Source organism: Saccostrea echinata, unplaced genomic scaffold (genome assembly GCF_033153115.1).
Source record: "Saccostrea echinata isolate AGI-Se365-2 ecotype Australia unplaced genomic scaffold, CSIRO_AGI_Sech_v1 ptg000048l, whole genome shotgun sequence".
In the NCBI taxonomy this organism is placed as follows: domain Eukaryota; kingdom Metazoa; phylum Mollusca; class Bivalvia; order Ostreida; family Ostreidae; genus Saccostrea; species Saccostrea echinata.
Window position 1 is genome coordinate 1,647,417 of NW_026889797.1, and position 20,732 is coordinate 1,668,148.

The 20,732-nt window shown below is 32.4% G+C and overlaps 2 protein-coding genes across 2 annotated transcripts in view; both read right to left on the reverse strand.

Moving 5' to 3' along the window:
- The window catches only part of LOC133203149 (receptor-type tyrosine-protein phosphatase epsilon-like), a 48,744-nt gene extending 48,280 nt beyond the window's left edge, over positions 1 to 464 (reverse strand). The window contains exon 1 of the mRNA XM_061338994.1: positions 144 to 464. Within this exon, the coding sequence (XP_061194978.1) occupies positions 144 to 464 (321 nt within the window). The remainder of the gene's footprint in view (positions 1 to 143) is intronic.
- Positions 465 to 6,354: 5,890 nt separating this feature from the next.
- Positions 6,355 to 15,551, reverse strand: LOC133203151 (multiple epidermal growth factor-like domains protein 10). Its single transcript, XM_061338995.1, has 8 exons — positions 15,509 to 15,551; positions 14,245 to 14,487; positions 13,679 to 13,933; positions 11,949 to 12,080; positions 10,636 to 10,680; positions 9,138 to 9,278; positions 7,555 to 7,652; positions 6,355 to 6,453 (listed from the first exon to the last, which is right to left on the reverse strand). The coding sequence occupies exons 1-8, from the start codon at positions 15,549 to 15,551 to the stop codon at positions 6,355 to 6,357; spliced, it is 1,056 nt and encodes a 351-aa protein (XP_061194979.1).
- Between the last annotated feature and the right edge of the window lie 5,181 nt (positions 15,552 to 20,732).

Consider the following 20,732-nt stretch of genomic DNA (forward strand, 5'->3'; position numbering starts at 1 on the left):
TAGTGCAATTTCAGTGATTATTGATATAGACTGCGTATCAGAAGTGTAAGCTTTACAAAATCATTTTAAAAGTCATATTATAATTACCCTTATCAACTTTATAATTATAAATTATGAAGTTTTCCTCTTTCTTGCTTTATTACCGCATATTCTTTTTGAAATCCGGCATCTCCATCCTTTCTTTTCTCAGCTATAACCGACTCCAGTTGATTAAGAGGTATGTCCAGCATTGTCGTTTCATTTGCATAAAAGTCTCGATAGGGATTTTCCAAGTGTATCAACTCATCTTCATCGACATCAATATCATGACCCCTCGTCTTGCGTCTAGAATGTGTAGGATTTCCAATATCTCTATGTTTACTTCTTTGTTGTTCGGTTGAGGACTGAGGTTTTGAATTAATGGAAGTAGAATTTGCACCACCAATTCCCATTTTGTCTGAAAACAGATAAAATCCAACAGTCATTCCTGAGTTTGGTTAATGTAGAGTATGGAAAAAAAAAAAACATTTCAGGCAATTACAATGCTTTGTTCCTCCAATTTGTCCACTTCCGACTTCTTGTAGACTGCGCCTGGAACATGAGAAAATTAATAGTACTAGTAAAAGCAAGTCTAGATCTATGGTTAAAGACATTTAATAAGGCGCTCTTCTTCTATTCCAAGGCAAAAAAGGTAATCGCTGGTTATTTTAAAGAATATATAAAACATATTTATTTACATACGTTATAAAGTTTATGAATGAAGCATAGCAAATTAAAGAATTACCTTCTTAGAACCAGAATCAGAACAGCTACAACGATAACAGCAATAACAAGTCCACAGATCCCTCCAATGACGGAGCCAAGTGTACTATTAGCGTAAGTCTGCAATATGTGTTGAATATATTGATACAATTTCCACTGTGTAAGTAGGGATAGAAATATCATGTCTTGTTCGGAATATATATATATATATATATATATATATATATATATATATATATATATATATATATATATATATATATATATATATATCCAATGAAAAAATCAAGAATCACAAGACTCGAATAATCATTTTAACTGTAAGCGCTTTCTGCCTTTTAATGGCTCTTCAGACAGTTACAAAATGAATATGAAATTGCTTAGTAACGTTCATAAGCACGACGTCAATTATTGTCCTTTGTGACGTCATAATAACGTTAAAAGGTAGCATCATAATTCGCACAGTTACAATCACTTGTAATTCAAAAACAAATAGAAAATTAAATAGAAAATTAACTCTGAAGCAATTATTTTCTGTTAAGTTTTGGGTTAAATAATTTAATAAAGTAGTCCTCCTTTGCTACTCTGGATATTTCACAGTCATTGTGCATTTTATAAAATGGAAATATTTTAAAATTGCCTTTCCCACAGGTAGCAACCCAGATAGCGAGACATTGTTGGGCAAACGTTGGCCCAATTTTTTTTCCAACGTTGGCCCACTGTTGGTAGTCCTACGTTGGCCCACGGTCATTTTGCTCATCGGCCCAACGTTGGTCCAACATGATGGCATATTGTTGGGCCAACGTAGGTATAATTGTAAGCCAACTAACAGCCAACCTTAACAACTGGTTGGTTAGGTTGGCCCAATGTTGGGCCTTTGTTGAAATGTCTGATGGCATATTGTTGGGCCAACGTAGTTATTATAGTAAGCCAACTAACAGCCAACATAGAAACAACATTTGCAATCGGTTAGTTAGGTTGGCCCAACGTTGACCCTTCATTGAATGATTGGTCCGATATTTACGGTTTATTGGCCTTAAGCTTCTTTCTGTTGGGCAATTGTTGGATGAAACTTACATCTGTTTAAATAAATTGAATGAATACTTCTTGAAAATACATTTATAAATAATTCTTTATATAGACCTTTCTCATAATTGTTTAAAAAAAATAATACACACTTCAACCTGCATTCATAATGCATACATGTTCAAAGAAAACATTACAAGTGATTCACTGTAAAATTATTTTATAGATATATATCAATTTAATCAGAATTTACAAAATTACTTTTAAAATAGATAATGGTGGAAATGTATGAAAAAAAATATTAATTTAAAGTTCTTAATCCTGGCTCACTTCCTCTATCACTGTCCTTTTGTTTTGTTTCCCGCTCTTTCTTTTTTCCTCCCTTTGTCGCCTCCCCAGGCCTCCATCTTGATCTTAGGCATACGTACTTCATACAGTCCTTTATGTTCTTCAGTTTCATTGTCATGCAGTTACCACTACAACATTTGTTTTCCTTACAGTCTCTGATTGAAAATACAAATAATTTGGTGTTGGAAACAAAGCAAATACTGGTACAGACTCCAATATATAAATCATGTAATTAAGTCTTTTAAAGACAACGATGTAAAATACTACTAGTACATGTTGATCTATAAACCTTAGTATCCTTGTTAAAATCATAATCGTGTATGCAATAGACAATAGATGGAGACAAGTCGAAAGATGTTTTTTACCTTACTTATTATTGTATTTCTTAATGAGCACTAAAAGTTATTGTCAATAAAAGTTTAAAGTACATGTATGTGCCAACTGTATACACATATATAATTCATATTTACATTAACTTACATAGTGCTTGTGAGCATAAACAAGAAAAGGATGAATTCCAAACAATTTTAACAGTAAACTTGAATTAATAAGAATAATTATACTTACATCGCAGCTGTAACAATGGTATAATCCATAGTTTTTAAATCTCCCTTCTCACTTGCTCTGCATTTTGAGTCTATCACCCACCTGTGAGCAATTGAATCTGACAGCTCACTCAACAGTTTGGTGTTTTAATCGCCGCGACTGTGCAAGCTTTAGCGAACGCCTAACTTTTGTTTCAATTTAATTATAAAGCTGTGTAATCTTGATTTATGTATATGTAGGCTTCATTCACATCCTGTTCTTGGGAACTTTTTAAATGTTATTCAGTCTTCTCTTATTCTCGTTATACAACGCTCATGAAATAATTGATAATTTAGAGCTAAGGATTTTAAAACTAATAAATAATCATGCACCCTCTTAAAAAAAAACAGAACAAAAAACTTTTTGGTGCTGTGGTCACTTTAGTTCAAAGATAAGAATGGTGAAAATATCAGATCTAAACAGATGCAGTCATCCAATTAAAAGCAAAGACAGCGAATACCCTCTATTATTTCAGAATGTGCATCTAAATTAATGTTTTGCATTCAAATAAGCTTGCAACACAACAGTTCAATGGGACAACATTGGGAACATAACGATTTAAGAACTTGGAACCAACGTTGGCCCAACGTAACGCTCATCAGCTTACATGGGCACCATCATTTAGTTGGCAGTACAATAATTGGGCCAACATTGGCCCAATATAAATATCCCATCTTGAAACACTTATACATGCTAACATCGGGCCAACGCTGGGCCGACGTACTACTACCAACTTGATTAGACATTTTCAGTAAGGGTGTATTACAAACGTTGGGCCAACGTTGGGCCAACATTAGAATCCTAACTCCCTTTGAAAGTTGAGCGAATATAAAAGTTGGTTACGTTGGACCAACGTTGGGCCAACATGGAAATCCCAACATCATCAAGAAGGTTGACATGGTTACATTGGTCCAACGTTGGCCCAACGTTGTCCACCCAACGCCAACCATACAACCATTTACCAATGTTGGCCCAACGTAGTCATGCTATCTGGGAAAGTGCTCACTGCACGGCGTATTTCTTATGTCAGGGTCCCGAATTTGTTGTTTATGGACTCACACACGTGCGTTCAGTTTGCTGGTTTGTCCTATGTAGTATTCATCACAGGTTGGACAGGTTATGCAATAAATAACATTTTCTGACTTACAGGTCATGTTGGCGTTTGGTGTTAATTTTTTACAACATTTTAGAGTTTTTTCACTGCCCTCCTCCAGATATAAACATGTTCCACAGCGTGGGTCACGGCACTTTTTGACGACTTTGGCATTGTCCGATGCAAATCTTGCTCTGGTTAGGATTTTCTTTAGATTGGGTGCCTGTCTCCTGCTATTAATTATTTATTAATTATTAACCATTTACAGGAATCAATTCAGTTCACTATGCAGATGAGTGACAGTCAACTGCCATTTTTGGACCTCCTTCTAATTAAGGATGATACCAAAATAATTACAGACCTGTACTGCAAAGAAACAGATTCGCACCAGTATTTGGATTTTCATTCATGTCACCCATCGCATACTAAACGTAATATTCCATACAACATGGCAAGACGCATATGCACAATAGTAACCGATACATCTTTACGGTCAAAAAGGTTAGAAGAATTTAAATCATATCTCAAAAAACAACATTATCCGGAGAATCTTATAAATGCCGGAATTGAAAAGGCAAAAAGCATCCCTACGTCTATACTAAGGAACAATCGCCACAAGGATGATAGTGAAAAAAGCGACATCCCTTTTGTTGTAACGCACAATCCACGCAACCACAATATTTTGAAAACAGCCAGGAGATTTTTTCCCATTTTAGAACAGTCTCAAAATTTAAAAGACATTATCAAGGAATCACAAATAATTAATAGCAGGAGACAGGCACCCAATCTAAAGAAAATCCTAACCAGAGCAAGATTTGCATCGGCCAATGCCAAAGTCGTCAAAAAGTGCCGTGACCCACGCTGTGGAACGTGTGAATATCTGGAGGAGGGCAGTGAAAAAACTCTAAAATGTTGTAAAAAATTAACACCAAACGCCAACATGACCTGTAAGTCAGAAAATGTTATCTATTGCATAACCTGTCCAACCTGTGATGAATACTACATAGGACAAACCAGCAAACTGAACGCACGTGTGCGAGTCTATAAACAACAAATTCGGGACCCTGACATAAGAAATACGCCGTGCAGTGAGCACTTTGCTATCTGTGGGAAAGGCAATTTTAAAATATTTCCATTTTATAAAATGCACAATGACTGTAAAATATCCAGAGTAGCAAAGGAGGACTACTTTATTAAATTATTTAACCCAAACCTTAACAGAAAATAATTGCTTCAGAGTTAATTTTCTATTTAATTTTCTATTTGTTTTTGAATTACAAGTGATTGTAACTGTGCGAATTATGATGCTACCTTTTAACGTTATTATGACGTCACAAAGGACAATAATTGACGTCGTGCTTATGAACGTTACTAAGCAATTTCATATTCATTTTGTAACTGTCTGAAGAGCCATTAAAAGGCAGAAAGCGCTTACAGTTAAAATGATTATTCGAGTCTTGTGATTCTTGATTTTTTCATTGGATATATCAATACTTTACTGTGCCAAAAATTGGATTTTTCATTTAGTATATATATATATATATATATATATATATATATATATATATATATATATATATATATATATATATATATATATATATATATATATATATATATATATATTAGATACAAGGTAAAAGATTGTATTTTATATAAAGCACTAAAATGACCAACGACACGAACAATATAGTACATAGGTTCCCAGTCATCTTTTGGACGATAGAATTTATATTTTTCTTAGTCATGGAATAGTGACTGGGAAAAGCCGCACGAATCTTTCTCGGTGTCTTTTCTTGAGAAATGCTCCTTCAGTCGTAGTCTCCGAAAGAATGCTCGAGTGTCCTCTCTGACTTGTTTTTCCTCGACTTCGTGTGGCGTGGGACAGAAATTCAGTCAATTTGAATGAAGTGAGATTTCTGATTCAGAAAGAGGAACATTGGATTTTGTTAAGCACTGGGCAGACGTCAAGAGTTTATGAGGATTCGTCCAACGTGTTGATCTTTTTGCGCTTGAAGAGTCTTGAGCGGGTTTTTTTGTGATTTACTGACTACTAAGACTTCTCTCCCGTTGATCTTGGTCTGTGAAACACGAATCCGACAAATTCCCACCTGTATCTCATGCCGTCAAGATGTCATCCCCAATACACATTCAAAGGTGTGTCTAAGGGTCTAACCACTTGAATCCGCCGCATCTGTTCATCCTCTGCTTCATACCAAGAACAGAGCAATCTCCTAAAGTTCCATTTATGCAGGAAAGGCTACAAAGCCCATACCGTACAAACTGCTATTGCTGAGATAGCAGGACACGACAGACAATACCTTTTACATTACAAAGAAAAAAACAGTAGCAGCTGGGTTCCACTGGTAACCACATACTATCCTAACCTCAAGGAACTCAACGATATTCTTAATAAGAACCTCACAGTTCTTTACTCCAACAAAAGAATGGCTGAGATCTTACGGGAACTTCATTGGCTGCCTATAGGAACTTGAAGGATATGGAACATGTAGTAAGAATCAGATTGGACAACCCATTACCCAACGGGGGTTTAAAACTTGTTATGACAGAAGACGTCTTCTCTGTAAACACAGCTCTGACACAGACAGTTTTAATAACCCGATATCAGACCGCAGCTTCAGAATATTAGGGAACTTCTCCTGTCAAACAGATAACTGCGTTAATCTCATCAGCTGCAAAGTACATGTATGTCAAAAGCAATATGTTGCGGAAACGGGGATCTCCGCAGAAGAATCAATAATCACCGCTCGACCATTAAGACCAATAAAATCAATGAACCAGTTGGGGAACACTTCCACTTTGAAGGTCACAAATGGGAGGACATGACAGCAGTGGTTACTAAATATATAATCCAATATGGACAAACGCTCAGAGAAAAAGCAAGGAAAAGTTATCGATGCACAGATTGAAGTCATTCCGCCCTAATGGCATGAACAAACTAAATGACTTCACCAGCATGAACGTAAACTAGATCAAATTCCTGATTGTGACAAACAAGAACATTCTCTCCATATAGTGCAATCTTTACAGTTAATTTACATTATCAATTCCGGAACAACCACATTTTTTTTGCTTACATTTTGGTTTATTATTTCTTTTATCCGAAAAACAGTCCTCAAAACATTTCAAAATTTATAAAAGATCCTAATTCATATTTTAAAATTTCCCATCTACATTATCTTTCTTTGGTTTCTTTTATAATGTATAGTTCTGCTATTTTGAGAGAATAAGGCAGTGCACGATTTACTACATGGTCGTAATTAATTAGCGATAATTAATTCCTACAATTATGTAAATCGCACTTCTCCAGAGTACACCCGACAGACCTGACGTATTTCGTAGCAGTCCGGATCTCATTCATTTCAACTGGTTATAAACTTCAAATTAAACATGTGACATTGTAAATAATTATATATTGTTTGATAGTTTAGTAGTAGTGCTATCTGTTGTTTCTCTATTTCTTGAGGAAGGGACAGGGCGTCAAGATAATTTGACAATTTTTAATTGTTAGTGTCATTGGTCATTTTTGGTGCTTTATATATATATATATATATAGAGAGAGAGAGAGAGAGAGAGAGAGAGAGAGAGAGAGAGAGAGAGTTACAAATACATTTGTATCTTTTTAAAAAATCTATTAATAAAAATAATATCTTTTCAAAGTAGATTCTTATTTCTAAAACATTATGAGAGTATCCTTTGAGAATGCTTTGGGAGAAAAAGAAAAGAAAAATCACCTTTACCTTTGGACAATATCCAGTGACAGAGTCACAGGTATTATTAATACAGCTTGTGCTACAGTTGTTTAAGCAGTCAAACCCGTATGTGTCCGAGCTACAACCTGAAAACCAACATAAGATGCAAAGAGATCACACCTAATGAGACAGCTGAATATGATACGGGTAATGTCATCCCACCTTTTGGTGAACTCATAACTCTTTGCATTATATATCCTGATAAATGATGGTCTCTCTTCAACCTTTTCATTTCCAAGTATTCTGTTACTACTTTTAAGGTACGTGCATATTGCTGATGTCCAACGCCATTGCTTGTTCACAGGACAACATCATTTTTTTTAGAATTCCATACATTATATCTGCGATAAACTTTGGGGACAATTGCTGTGAGGAATCTCGAACAAATAGATGAAGGTGCATACAGATTTTACCTTTATATTAACAATTTTCAAACAATGCATAGTTTCCCATGTATTAGCAAAAACCAAAAAAAAAAAGCTTAAAGACTAACTGAAAGTTAAAGAAATGCACTTGACTTCATATAATTCTATGCAGCTGGAGAAAAATAAATGGTTGAAAATGATAGAATCGTAGTGTGTGGACAGATGGGTAGCTGGGAGGAAAGCAAAATATTAGCAAGCAATATTCCTTAGGATTAGAAAAAATAGGAAATTTGCATGATATGCATACCCTGAGTACAGTGTATTTCTTTGTATCCTTTTGCGCATCCATTCAAGCAAATCCCATTGATGTGATGACATTTCGTTGAATATCGACAGTTCCCACAAGGCTTACTACAGTGCTTTCCGTACACATTGCCAGAACATTCTATTTGAACAGAAAAGGGGCTAAATTTATCCGAGGAGCACCTTTCGTTTATTATTATTATTATCATTATTATTATTATTATTATTATTATTATTATTTTTTTTTTTTTTTTTTTTTTTTTTTGAAAATTATGATATAAAGATATTTACCTACATATGGATCATAAAACATCTTTACAATATGTATATATTTACAATGTATAATACAATATAACCTTTTGTTCAAATCACTTAAAAAATATTTGTATCTCTTTATTTTACCTTAGATTAGCTACATATTTTCTGGCGCACACATGTATCATAAGATACAGAAAACAAACATATTTTTAAATCAATAGTAGACTTGGTCCCAACATCTAACATCTTATGTGTTTTTATATATTAATTTAAATATAAATTCCTATCTTTACTGTTATTACTTCTGAATGAAATAACATACTATAGGGATTTTCTTTTGTTCTTTGAATTATTATGTTAAGGCTACGCCAAGAAATTCTGACTTGGCGAAATCTGTGAAACGATCTGCAATCACAGTAATCTGTATCAAGTGAACTTTACAGCTGATATTTTTTTTTAAAAAATATTTTTATTTATGGATTTATCTTAACAGCCAAAAATAATACAAAGACATTGAAACAGAATGGACGCAAAAGCTTTCATTTTCTAAAGCTATATAAAACTAAGAATTTATCACAGGGTTTATGTACTTTACAATAACGTCATCAAAATCAAATTTTGTATGAATGAACGAGAAAGCTATACTCTGATCGCATTGAAGTCCCTCCCAGCCCGGCTGACATCCTCCTTGACATTCTCCAGTTGTCCGATTACAAGTTTTTGGTACGCCGCAGTTGACGCTACAATTCTGTTTACAGTAATTTCCAAAAGTTCCCTCCGGACAGGCTATGATAAAAAAAAACAGTTACAAACTAAACATGATACACTGATACATTTCCTTAAAACGTTCTTCAGGACATCCATTTTTTTACCATATATGTTTGCATTTAAAAAGAAATATTTATATTTTAATTATTCATGAATGCTAGATATTGAATATGTGAAGGAAACAGAACAAACAAGAAGTAAAAATAAAAGTAGCAAATATGATACAAGAATCATTTCGTTAATAAAAGTTATCATTTTATAGTCTATATATAGTCCCTTTCAAATCTACACAACGCAAAAAGTTCATAACACTACATATTCACTAGATTTGAGGCCGTATTCACCGGAGGCACAGTGTGCGGGCAGCGGCGATTGTGACGTCCCAAAGATAAAGGGTTGCAACGGCCGGAGCAAGTCGTGTATATGAGCATGGAAAAGGTTTGGCAAGCCTATGGCCAGATTATTATCAGAACAATTTAACGTAAAATGATGTCTCACAAACTACGAAAGGAAACACAGAGGTACCTTGGTAAATGTACCAACCCCCTCCATTAAGGACACGTGTGTGAGACAGTTCCTGGCAGACTAAATGACGTATTAAAGACGACAGACAATTTAACAAAGTATTGAGGGAAGATAACTTTTAATCTTGACTTTTTTAATCTTTGTGCGACAGAAGTTGGTTAATGAAAATGGTGTCATCATGCAGCCTTCAATGTCTTATTTATTCGAATACGACTATATAATGGCACAATTTTAAACTCTGTTGGAGGTGAAAATGGTTTGATATTCACTGTAAGAATATTGATATTGACATCTGTTTCGCCTCGTCAATATTGGTATTTTTCTGGTGAAATATCAAACCATATTCACCAACCAAGAGTCTATTTATTGCTATTCAAGGTAACGTGTTAATATTACAACTATAAACTTTTTTTTCTTAGAAATTCTTTAATCTTATTTATATTTCAGCATTGTATTGGTATCCATGTAAATTGATTAAAGCAATGATTTTTTTTTCACGGAGTCCTCAAGTACATAAAGAACAACAATAAATTATTGATTGTATGCAAACAAATATCCAAATATGTTCCTTTTTGATAGCAAAGCACAATTCATTACCAAATTTAGTCCTAATTAAATATGAAAGGACAATGTGTAAATACATGTCATATCCTCAAAAATTCCTCAGTATAATTTTTTGGACAGGGATCGACACGCCTGGCTGAAAATGAAAAGTTGTTACTGACTCTAGATTTCTTACAAATTTGATCGAACTTACGTGTTTTGCATCTATTTCCGAAAAATCCAACGTCACATCCGTTTTCACATCTCCCACTTACATGGTAACAAGTCGCTCTGTTCATACACTTACCACAGCGTTTCTTGCAAGCATCACCATAGTAATAACGATTACAGGCTGATGACAAAAAAAAAAATAATTAGTTGAATATATTACGTTTGTGCCCTATTGTCATTAATAATAATAATAATAATAATCTCATAATTTTTCATTTAAACAATAAATATAAATTATGATTTATTTATGTAGTAACTTTTTTTTATATCTTACTTCTTACAAATCATACAAATAGTACAAATACAAAATAAGGTAAACCGCAAACAGAATATGATATATAAATATCATTTACGTTTTTTTTTTGTTTTTTTTTTTTGACACGTATTACATATTATCTATTTCATTTAAAGTGATTTGCATTAGGTTTTCTTGACAAATCAGTTTCAACATGTTTCTGTCTATGACAGTTCAAGATAAATACAAAACACATTTTTGGATACATGTATCCATTATCTAACTACAATGACACCATTATTTGAATAAGAATCCTTAAAACGACTTCGTAATTAATTTCTGTTTACAGGCATACTGTAAACCAACTATTATTCGCGTCATCTTTTATTCGCGATTGGTCAGTTTAAAATCAATCTGCGACGATTAATTTCCGCAACTCAGGAAACATTCTCTAGAATTACAAAGTAAAATAAATGGTTCGCGGCGATTAATATTCGCGAGTAAATGTAGGTCGTGAAACTCGCGAATATTTCTCTCACGCAAATAAAAGTTGGTTTACAGTATCTATTTCTGTATATGTTCCCAAACACAGTCATGTTCTTTTGCTACTTATCTTTGGTTTTCTTTTCTATATTTAAACGTCATTCTAATTTCATTTCAGCCCATAAAATAAAGATTGTGGTTGAAAAAAGAAATTATGAAATATCAATTTCTCACTACTTTATGTTGAATGTTCAAATCGAAACTAGGCGTTTGTTCGATGAATCAATCTTCGTTTATGAAATCATTAAGAGTGCAGCGATACTGCCTTTTCGTATAATTCCGAGAAAAAAAATCTCAAAATTATTTTAACATTAATAATTGTCATTTTAATCTTAAAGAACAGGAAGATGTTAGAAATTTGAATTTCTTCGTAGCATTTATTCTCAAAGAATGTACAATACGTTACATGTAAACCTACACAATAATTTTTCAATTCGGTTTAACTTCTTTTTTTCTAATATAGGATAGCTGACCCTTACATTTTTAAGTGTAGATATATTTTATCAATTAATAGTATACAGAATCCTAATATTTCAACAAACTTCGCTATTTGCACCAATGTTTTTATTCTGAATGGATTTTCAAAGATGATTTGGTTTTCATAGACTTACGTAGTTCACATTGATGACCTTGGTACCCAGGCTTACATCCTTGACAAACACCATCTTTTATATCACAATATCGGCAGGTTGGATTGGGACAAGATAAGGAACAATTATATCCATAGAAACCGCTATTGCAACCTTTAAAAAAATGTACGAAATTATAGAGATAAACAAAATGCCTTAGGTTCCATGGTTCAAACAAATATAAATCTACTGCAAGTGTGCATTGATATATGCCAGCCCCTACTTTTCTGTCTTTAAATTATCCCTAATCAAACTTTGAGACCATTGTTGGCTTTATCGTAGCCTGGGGTCATGATTTTTAAAAAAAAATCCTCATAGCATCGGGAATAAATAAATGAATGTGTCTCACTGTTTCCCATTTTGTTCCTTTTTCAAATGTTAAACATCCAACAAAATTTAACCATTGGGTCCATGGGTTGAGAATAGAAAATATTCTCTATATCCTAATGAAAAAGATGTAGATAACAAACAGTGATTGAAAAAAAAAACAAAAAACAAAAAAAAAAAAAAAAAAAAAATACAAAGGAAAATTATCAAACAATACAACTTTGTGAAGAATATTTAGAACACGGACCCCTGGATATTCCAGAGGTTGGATCAGGTGGCTAGAATTAGTAAACATGGTTCTTAAATATTGCAAAAATATTATTTTCAGCAATTTCTTCCTATAGTTTGCTGGTCAGTTGTACGATATACATTTCAAGGGACGAGAAAGTGAGAGACCGATAGTGCTTGTGTAGTCCCTTTATCTGCTATCACTATACTAGATGAAAAGTTTGTTTATCAACTTAAAAAAAAAAACATTTCCAAAAAATGCCAAGTTCATTTTCTGAACCTTTCAATTCATATACAGTTTTTGAATAATAATTTAAAAAAATAATTTACATTCAACGAGATCAAAGAATAAATATTTTCTCTCAGGTTAATACATGTAGTACAATTTCCTGCATTTCACAATTAGCGATTTTCTGGAGTCAAAAATTACTTTGAGCAGCTATTGTCTTACCTTGTCTACCTGAACTCTGAGTGCCCCGACGGGAAAGAATAAATCGATGAAAATAATTTGTTGAAAAATTTATTGACTATTTTAGATCAAACACGTAAAGGGTAAAGTGCAACCAATACACACATTTACCTTGGCTTGATTCACGCATAATTTTTGTATACCAAAATAGTTATGAATAATTTTACAAATATCAATAATAAAATTGTTATAATTTTAAAAGGTTTATCTTTATGAGAAGGTAACAATTTATTAAGAAAAAAGTACTGTTTTTTTTAATTAAACCTATAATACATACACATTTTCACACAACTGCAATGTTTCTTTGAAGGGGCAGTACCTATCAGAAAATATCAGCACTTGTCTAAGTTTTTTGTGAGTGTGTGTTTTTTTTTTTTTTTATTATTATTATTATTATTATTATTATTTGTTTTAATTATTTTTATTTTATTTTTTTCAGCAGGGACAGTAAAATGGATTAGTAATTTTCTAACTTTATCAGCACTAACAAAGTTTATCACAACTTTAATTTTATCTTCACCAGCATTAAAAAGATCAGTATTTTTCTACATTTTGCAGTACACACAGTATATTGACAGTAACTGTCTATAGTTGTCAGTGAAAAATAGAAATGTGAGCTTGTTTCTGGCTCAGTAGTGTTTGTAGATATGTAAATTTCCCTGCAACAAAAATGAATTTAAAGATGTACCGTATACTTCCACTTCACACAAATCAGTGTGTGCATCTCTAGAAAAGTAACGTGCATTTGTTGATTCCTGGGGTCTTTTGTTGAAATAAATGACGTATTGCCCATGTACAGGACAGGTTAAGTTAACGACAGCTGGTATTGTGGATCTGGTGTAGTTTGTGTCGTGAAAACATAAGTGACCATCTTCAATGCTTGTTGTGTTTGATATATACACATAAAATCCTAGAAATCTTCCTGTAAAATTATTCTTAGCATCTACAATGAATATAAAAGGTCGCATAATTTTGTATTGTGACAAAAACGTTTTAGAATTTTAAATACACCATTCTTATGATGATTTATCTCTGCTATCACTTGTAGGGGAAAAAAATCAATAAAATTTTGCAGATTTCAAAAATGCATTTAATCTAAATGCGTCGTATTACGGTAGCTGCCATTTTCTTCTTTTATTATTGTAATTGTTATGCACGTGCGACATTTTTTTTTCTGCAAGGTTAAATGAGTAAAGTATTTTTGGGGGTGGGGATTATAAATATGTAAAATTATTGAAATATAAATATAATTACTCCATTTGACTTTGTCCGTCCTGTAATAAATCCTTATATCATGAATGCTGTGGATAGATGTCAAGTCAACCCACCAGGTGGCGTTTCGGTGTCCATCAGCTGATACAGCACACTGTCCTCCAAAGGCCGAGAGGTCAGTCTTCCGACCATCAACAGCATTGTTTGAATGGAATGTAGATGTGCGATATCTGTTACTAGCATATACATGCGATTGATTTGTTGGTTGTTTTAAAGCTATGTTTACTAAGGATAAAGAAAAAAATAAAATCATTTTTGTAACATAATGTTTGAAATTAAATTTATGTCAACCTCCCCATACATTTACAATATAGGATCAAGGACACAAAAATCCCTTTTAAATTCAACATATCGCAAATAGTGGCTGATATAATGATCTTGTTTGCAAATACAATATATACATGTAGTTAAACTGAATATTGAATGATGTAATTCATACAGTTTGTTTGGCCATTATGTCTGTATATTTTTTCCCGTTTACCTGATCGCAGAGAGGATGTGACCGGTCGAAGGGAATGTTACTCCCCCATGGAACCTAATCCAACCTCTGATCTATGAGATCCTTGTTTTCTTTTTCTTCCTTTTTTCCCCTTATTTGCATGGATTATTTTAATTTTTTTTGTGTTTGTTTAATTGTTTTTATTATTTATTTTTTCATATATTTATTATTTACTCGAAGTTTTTGGTACTCCTCTTGTTGGTACTGGTTATTTGTTCGTTTTATTTTTTTTTCTAATTTAATTTGATTTTACTTTTATTATTATTTTTTATATTTATTTGTTTTGATTATTTTTGTTTTCTAAAACTCATTGCAAGGTTTGTTGTTTTATTTGCATATATTAATCTGTTTAATTACATTATTTAATATACATTGGGTAAACATGAAACAACACTACGATCCCCTGCTGGTGATCAATGAGTCAAAATAAGTCTAAATGCAAGACAAAAATGACCTGATACAAAAGAAATTGATTATATTCCCTAGAACGTCATTACTCTCTTATGACTAAAAAAGCTCCCTTCGTTTTCGAAACATTAACAACCTAATTGGTAGGTTGACTTTAACGTGAAAATTTTAAAAACCAATAAATCAACCATTTTTAAAGGTATTTTCTGACTTTTGAACTTTATAGATATTGTCATTTAATCTTATCTTTATAATTTGAAGGTAGAAGGACCATTGTATATTAGTATTCCTGATATAAACATCTATATTTTTTTTCTGAATACAAATACTTAGACTTACTATATCCATGGGTACAACCAATAACAAGTACGATGAACCACATTGTTGAGCTTTCGAGCATCATGTTACGAGATCCCTTCACTTTGTACATGTACATTGATGTAGAAGTTGTTGCCTACTGAGGATAAATACAGAAAGAACGTTAAAAGATCATCCCATGGAGTCAGAGGATACTTCATAGTTACAATACTCTATCAATTGATGTCGATTTTACATCAGAAAAGGAAGCCCCTCTTTCCGTTCGGTTAAATTTGAAAAGACAGAGGAAGTACATTGCGAAAACATTCAGACAACCGCGTACTGTATATTATAAAGTTGGCGAACAAACTTAGAAGGATCTTGAAGATTTAAGACTTTTACTGAAAAGTATTTTTATCATACTCATATTTTTATAGTAGCAGTTGATTCAGATTTTATACGCTCGAACTCGAGCTTATGTAATAATTGTATTAATTTTGGATGGTAAGTGTGAAATGGGGTAGAGATTATTTAGCATTTAAGAACACTAGCTATGGATGTTTTAAGCATTAATAATACATATCAATATTCGGTACGTTAGAAATGGACATGTGTATTTTGATAGTTCTCTCACATAATACATGCAAGTTGATTTTGGTCCAAGGAAATAATGTAATGCACAATTCATTTAGACAAATTAAATGTTAGTCACTGGGTTAAGAAGGTTTTGGAATGTTTAATTCTGTGAGACAAAACTTTGTACCGGAGAATCTTACTTGGCGCAAAAATAGCTTGTGACTAAGTCTGTTATTATTCTTAGATATACATATATGTATATAGTTACTATGACTAAGAAGATAAATTTTCCATTAATTTTGATGCCCCGATGTTAAAGGTCAAAACATTTTCGACATAAGGAGATGTATTCGATGAATATTTTGAGAAAGAATCCTTTGCTTGACAGACATCATTCTTGACATACTGGCATCCTCTAATAAGTAAACGAATATTTTTTTCATCTTAGAAGTTTAAAACTTAAATTTCTCCAACATGAGCATTTAATGTCTGTTCAGTATCTTTGGTACCATTTGTATAATATGTACAAAACGACAATATGTACCGTCACATTATGTTAAAACCATTCTAATACTAATCACTGCAATATTAATGCACTGTTTAAATGTCGACTGGATACAAAACAATTAAAAAAAGTAGTTTTGCAGAATGAAACATAACCGTGAATAACATAGATGTAGGAGCACTGAAGCAGTTGATCTTTAATATATCTTTCATATTTGAATTTACAAATGGATTTTAAAAACGAATCTCACTTCATGTAATTAAGAAGAAGAAAATTGTTGATATTCCTCCGAATGGAATTCATATAATTTTCTAAAGAAAAATAAAAAAAATTGAATGCATAAATATGACATAATAACAAACATCAGTTTTAAGTTATTGTTTGTGTGTGTGTGACAGAAAATAACACCCTGATTGTTATATCACTGAATATCGATAAATTAGCATTTAAGTATGCCTTAATCAACACATTGAGATATTTTTTTTTTAAACCTTTTTTTTAACTATAACTATTACTTTCTTTTATTGTAAAGCTTTTTGATGCGTTTCTTAATAATTTATACATCATTTACTGTTTTACCGATTTGAATTACTGATTTCTTCTATTTGTATGATAAGAGTAAAAATGTAATTGACAGGTGTACAAATAATCTTAGTACGTGGATTTCTTAGATAAGGGATTTCTATACAACGCTAAACAATTATCGTAAATAAGTTAAATTATTATTTCCCTGAATAGTGCCTTGATAACGTGTTATGTCAAACAAATTATTCACCCCTGAACTGAAAAGCAAATTGTTTTTTTTTTCTCTTATTAATGAGTTAAATCGGCTTAAATTCAATTACATTGTATGTAACAATTAAAGTATGATTACTCGATCGTTTTTGAATTTCCTTTTGCACATTTTGCTGTAGTTTTAAAAAAAATAGAATTCCTCATTACTGTACAGGAAAAAAAAAACGGTGGGTGAGCGCTAAGTGAATGTATATAATCGAAAGAACAATGAACACTGGATGATTGTAAAATTAGGGCGGTGAAGTGTTCCAGGAACAGTAGATCAACTGTATGCTATAGCTAATAAATACTGAAACGAGATTACACAACCTTCTTGGTAAAATTGAAATGATAGAGAATGCAAACTATTAACTATATTTACAATGTATATTTCTTCCTTTTTTATACCAATATTTTCTGTATCTAAATAGAATGTTTAACATCCTGTTGGCAGATTATGCATAGAAGTGCTCTGTAAAATATAAGAAATTGATACTGTTTGGCGTTACTTTGTGGTGTAAATATAAGAAAGTAAAAATTTCTTTTAACTACTGTTGGGATTTATTTTCTTCTAACAAGCCAAACAATTATGCTAACACTAGATTTAACAACTGAAGAAAAGCGATCTCTGAATTATTATTTCTGTCATTAAAATATGGTGCATCAAACGACAATCCCAATTTTATTAATTTATATTGTGCCCGCTGCTTTATTAGTAGTGTGTGTGTGTGTGTTTGGGGGGGGGGGGGGGGGGGCGGGGGGGGGGGGGGGGGGGGTAGTGATGGACATATCAGTTTGTACGTCCGTTAGTCCATTTGTTAGACATAGCAATTACCATCCCTTATCCGCAACTTCTTTTATAGTAAAAAAGGACACTGTGATTCTTTTTTTAAACTATATTATGATGTATTTGGAAAGTGGAACAAACACAGGCATCCTCGACAAAATTATGAGTACATCATATACAACACATACTAGCTCATTGCACTTTTAAGGTTGGAGACGTAAACCTCATTTAATGTATATCATTTTCTTATGGCAAAAAACATTTTGATGCCCTTGCACTAGCGTCATTTTCTACAATCAGCCTGACAATTCTATTTTTTATATCAGCCATGTGACATCAAGCTGATACATGCAATTTAACTGGTACTTATTACGACACAAACCCACTTTTTATTGGTAGCTATATTACCTTTCCTACACTTATTTCGTTACTATTTTTACACTGACTATTACAGGTTATGTAAAAAGGTATGAAAAGGTATTTAGATAACATTTTCCATTGCCATTTCCATTTTAAGATAGTTGAGTAGCAAATGAAGGTTATTTAACATGTTTATTTTAGGATAAAATCTTGTATAAGTACATGTTGTCATTGATAGATGTTACTTTTACCATTGATGGTTTTAAAGCCATCCGTAAAGCTCAAATGCTGAATTGTATTTGTCCACCCACAAAAACATAATATGAAGAACAGATTTTATTAGTGATATCTGTAGCTTGGCTTCATTGTACATTGTTAGATTTGAGATACGAATAAACTATACATGAATCATGTCTACTAAGATTAACCACCAAATTGTGAAGCAATATAATAAAAAATAATCATTTGAAGAAAATGCCAAATCTTTTTTTTTTATTTTTAACGCACTGTGATAAGAAATAATAAACACTTCATTCTTTAATAATACTTGTACTGATTTTTTCATTGTTGTATGCTTAAATTATACAAACAATTCCTCATATAGAAAGTTGTTTATGTAAATCCGGGTATATATTGAAACCAGAAGTCTCTGTCGAGACTGTAGCTCTACTGGTTTGTACTTGTAACAATTAAGGAACAGAAAAGTAGCACTCACTCAGACTTGAAACTTTGCAACAGCAATAAATAAATAGTAATCCTTGTTTACTCTCTTTTTGTGGCAAGATGAATTGCAATCAGACTATAACTGTAGAAGGAGTAGCAATTTAAAAGAATTTTAGAGAAATTTCGATTTTAGTTACCATGGCAACATTATTAATCAAAATCATATTCAATTAAGACATTTATGTATCTCAGTATAGTCTACTTGCATGCCATGTTATATTAAAATCAGTCCAAACTGTAGGCAAAGTAATGATTTGAAAGTATATCAAAGAAATTCATTTTTTTTTGTAACCGTGGCAACATTTCACCAATATCAAAAAATTGATATACAGAATTATGTACAGTACCAACCAGACCCAACCTGACACCTAAACAGTCCCAGAAAGCAGTCCCCGGCACTGCTTTGGGACCGCTCTGGGACTGCTGTGGGACTGCTCTGGGACCGCTGTGGGACTGCTCTGGGACTGCTGTGGGACTGCTCTGGGACTGCTCTAGAAAGCAGACCCAGCAGTCCCAGCAGTCCCTGGGACTGCTTTCTGGGACTGCTTTGTTCACTCCTGCATGAAAAAGGTTCTGAGTGACATGATAGCTCCGCCCCTTGTGTATTCTGAATTTGCAGGCTCCCTGTTGTTGTTTTGTTTACTTTCAGCAGAGAGGTGTTTAAGATAAAGAATTAAAAAAAAACAAGGATTTTTTTTACATTTTAATAAGTAGAGATAGATATACATGTAATTACTAAATGTCTTTAGGGGCTGTAAATTTACACAATTGTAGTCTAGAATTAATTTTAATTAAATGAAAGTAGTTAAAAGGGAAGTCAGGAGATGACTTTTATCCTTTAAATTAAACTTTAATACAGGTGTTTGAAAAAATATATATATCTAGGCCTATTTAATTAATTAATGCTAATTAAAACTTTAATACAGGTGTTTGAAAAAAAAATATCGAGGCCTATTTAATTAATTAATGCTGTCAAGTTACGGAATGTACTCAAAGTTTGCATTAGCACTATTTAAAAACAAACAAACAAAAAAAACAAACAAACAAACAAACAAACAAACTTGTCATTACAATAAGACATTCAGAGGGACGTACTGTACTGGATTTTTTTTTTAAATTGAAAAAGCTAAAACCATATGCATGCTAAAAAAGAGCATTCCATGCTATTTTTTTACCGCCCTCAAATTAAACCTAATAATTTATTAAATGACCATGAAATAAAATTATTCTACCATTCTTCAGTCATTTAAACATTATATTTGTGAACAATTATTGGGGGATTTATTTATGAATTTGTTTTTGATTTATAAACAAGTAATTAAAAGAGTAAATTTATAAACATTTTAAAATATTGGGAATTGTGACTAATTTCTTATTTGTTTTGTTTGTGTTTTCCTGGCCGATTAATAAAAAGCAATACAAATGTATAAAATGGTGTCAACACCTGAAGTTTCAATCGCCTTCGGGCATGATTAGCAGAAAGTCAATGCATGTGTTTTGGGTATCAGTGTTACACATCACTGAACATGCTGGTCAACAAT

Excerpts from the sequence above, each read along its gene's own strand:
- LOC133203151 (XM_061338995.1), bottom strand. The coding sequence starts at position 15,551 with ATGTGGTTCATCGTACTTGTTATTGGTTGTACCCATGGATATA. Across the intron at positions 10,681-11,948 it reads AGGTCATCAATGTGAACTAC|CCTGTAATCGTTATTACTAT; the intron begins GTAAGTCTATGA and ends TTTTGTCATCAG. Across the intron at positions 7,653-9,137 it reads GGGACTTCAATGCGATCAGA|GTTGTAGCTCGGACACATAC; the intron begins GTATAGCTTTCT and ends GTTGGTTTTCAG.